Here is a 2789-nt window from a genome sequence, read left to right on the forward strand (position 1 = left end):
AAAATAAAAAAATTTAAGGCTTAATAACTATATAGACTATAGTCCTTTTTAAATTTGATATCGTTTTTAAAAATAAACACTCAAACTTAATTAGTGATGAGATAAATACATTTGGTTGTTGTAGTCTTGTCCCTGCATGCAAAATTGTACTCACACTACAACACAACACATAGAATAAATATCTTTCTACCTTGTTGGTGATAAACCTCATATGTCAATGCCAACCACTACTCCATTTAGTCCCAATTAGTGCCCACAATGATTTTTACACAATTTCTTGGTGGTTGGGTCCTCCTCTCTTGCTGATGACTGATGATATCATCCAGCTTACCTACTACTTCATAATACAACAATCAATAACCTAGCTAGATAAATTTATTAGACCTCCTTTAATCAAAATAGTATGTACACCTTTCGACTTTTTATATGCTCTTTAAGAAAATAATGATCATACATACACTAATTAGAGTAGTAAGAATATAATTCAAAACAAATTCAATTGTAGTTTTCATAGATGTACACAAAATCATAAGCCAAAACATGTCTAACATTTCAATTGCAAAGCACAATTATTACTAACTACGGAATGGAACAACTAGAGACATAGGAGAGTTTTGAACCCAGCAGCATTTACCATGGCACGATAACTGGTCCTCTCGTACCAGAGAAAGGTCCTCTGCAACAAAATAATGACTAGCTACATCAATTATTTGACACTTTTTTTCTTCAATTTAGTAGCCAATTCAGCTAATGCTTTTGTAGAAGAACCATCTTCACTAAGCACTTTGGCTGCTGCATCTTTAAGGTCTCTCATTCTACTGCGCACTCCTTTGCCTTCTTCACCTTCCATTAGTCCTTTCACAACTTTAGCAATTTCCAATCTTCCCACTATGCCATTTTCTTCATTGACTTTTGGCCTTAGTGCCACTTTTACATCCTCACTTAACATAACCGCGTTCATTTTTTGTTCTGCATAGAGTGGCCAAGCTATAAGTGGTACCCCATGGACCACACTCTCCAAAGTTGAGTTCCATCCACAGTGAGTCAAGAACCCACCCGTTGACTCATGGCTCAGGATTCGGGCTTGTGGGGCCCAATTAGGCACCACTAAACCAAACCCTTTTGTCTTTTCCAAGAACCCTTTTGGTAAAAACTCAAGAGGATTAGTTGAATCTTGGACATTAAAAAAAGTAGCATTAGCTATTTTGTCATTAGGGCATCTAACTACCCACAAGAACCTTTGTTCACTCATTTCCAAGCCTTTTGCAACTTCAATAAGTTGCTCATGAGAGAGGGTCCCACCACTACCGTACGATATGTATAACACAGAGCCACGTGGCTGTTCATCCAGCCACGTCAGACACTCCGACCCGTCAACCTTACTACCCGAATCCATCTGAATAAGCGGGCCAACCGGGTAAACGGTTGGCTTACCGGGTTCTTCTTTCTGTAGAGCTCCAATGGCTCCTCCTTCCAATTCCTTAAAGCTGTTTGCTATTATCCCTTCTGCCATTCCATACCTCTTCGCATGATGAAGAAGCCATTTGTAAGATTCATCTTTCCGGTTTTGAACCGGGTCGAGTAGATCCTTTCCGTGGATCGGGGTACAACCCGGAATCTGAATCGGGTGGGGCAACTCTCTGTACTCACACGACACCGTTTCATCAAGCTTCGGCAAGTAGAGAAACAGAGACAAAGCCATAGCAGTAGAAGGGAAAAAAATATAGGGAGAAATTTTCAAATCAATAGCAACATCAAATGCATCAGTACCAAACAAATCAACAACAAGCGCAACTGTTTTCTTCGATTCAATAATGGGTTTCAAAATTTCACGCAGTGAAGGAAGAGAACGAGTAACAGTAAGTGAAATACGAGTTTCGATTTTAACATCTTCAGGTAAATCATCGAAATTAACCGGAGGAAGAAGATGATAATCTATGGAAGAAGGAAGTGAGTTCAGGAAAATTTTCTGAGCATTAGAAATAGGGCCATCAGTAGGGAGGATAAGAGTAACAGAAAATTGATGATGGAGAAAGATTCTCTTAGCGAATTCGACAAGAGGGATTAAATGACCCATACCAGGAGAAGGTAAAATTGCAATATGAGGAATTTCTGATTGCGTCGCCATAACAATTTGCGCCATTGTTAAGATGAGTTCTGGTTCAACAAAAGAGACAAGTAGTGAATTATTTGAGCTTTAGTTTAATGGTAGGAAATCAGAAGAATGAGGTTTTTATTTATACAAGAAAAATGGTATCATTGGTACGTGTGTAATGACAATAACATATTTGTTTGATTATTTTGTTACCATATACAGAGTAATAATTACTCCCTCCATCCTTAATTACTTGTTCACTTTTAAGTTGGAATAATTATGGACATAGTGAGTTTACAATTTTACTCTTATTAATTTTAAAGTAGATGAATTTAAAACTTAACATTTTCAAGAAGTTCTACCTTTTCCAAAATAATTAATTGAGGGTATAATAGGTAAAAAAAAAATATTCTTTCTTGATTTGTCAAAATTAACAAGTAATTAAGGAGTAAAAAATGAAAAGTGGACAAGTAATTAGGGACAAGGAAAGTAGGCGTTTTCCATAGATCTCAAATTATGGGTTGTAATATTAATTAGGGAAAGAAGTTTTGACTATTTATTTTTATCTATATTTCAATAATGTGTATTTTTATTAAATATTTTATTTTACTGGACATTTATGTTTGGTTTGAAACTCTAAATTTGATTATTATCCGGTATAATCATTTAATTCTAAAGAAAATATGAAGGAAAA

The 2789-nt window shown here is 35.8% G+C and overlaps 1 protein-coding gene across 1 annotated transcript; it reads right to left on the reverse strand.

The window, feature by feature from the left end:
- Positions 1–432: 432 nt before the first annotated feature.
- Positions 433–2248, reverse strand: LOC102602649 (hydroquinone glucosyltransferase). Its single transcript, XM_015312233.1, has one exon. The coding sequence runs from the start codon at positions 2141–2143 to the stop codon at positions 707–709; it is 1437 nt and encodes a 478-aa protein (XP_015167719.1). The 5' UTR covers positions 2144–2248; the 3' UTR covers positions 433–706.
- Positions 2249–2789: the final 541 nt, after the last annotated feature.

Source organism: Solanum tuberosum, unplaced genomic scaffold (genome assembly GCF_000226075.1).
Source record: "Solanum tuberosum cultivar DM 1-3 516 R44 unplaced genomic scaffold, SolTub_3.0 scf00010, whole genome shotgun sequence".
Taxonomy (NCBI): Eukaryota; Viridiplantae; Streptophyta; class Magnoliopsida; order Solanales; family Solanaceae; genus Solanum; species Solanum tuberosum.

Coding starts and splice junctions, on each gene's coding strand:
- LOC102602649 (XM_015312233.1), bottom strand. CDS start 2,143: ATGGCGCAAATTGTTATGGCGACGCAATCAGAAATTCCTCATATTGCA.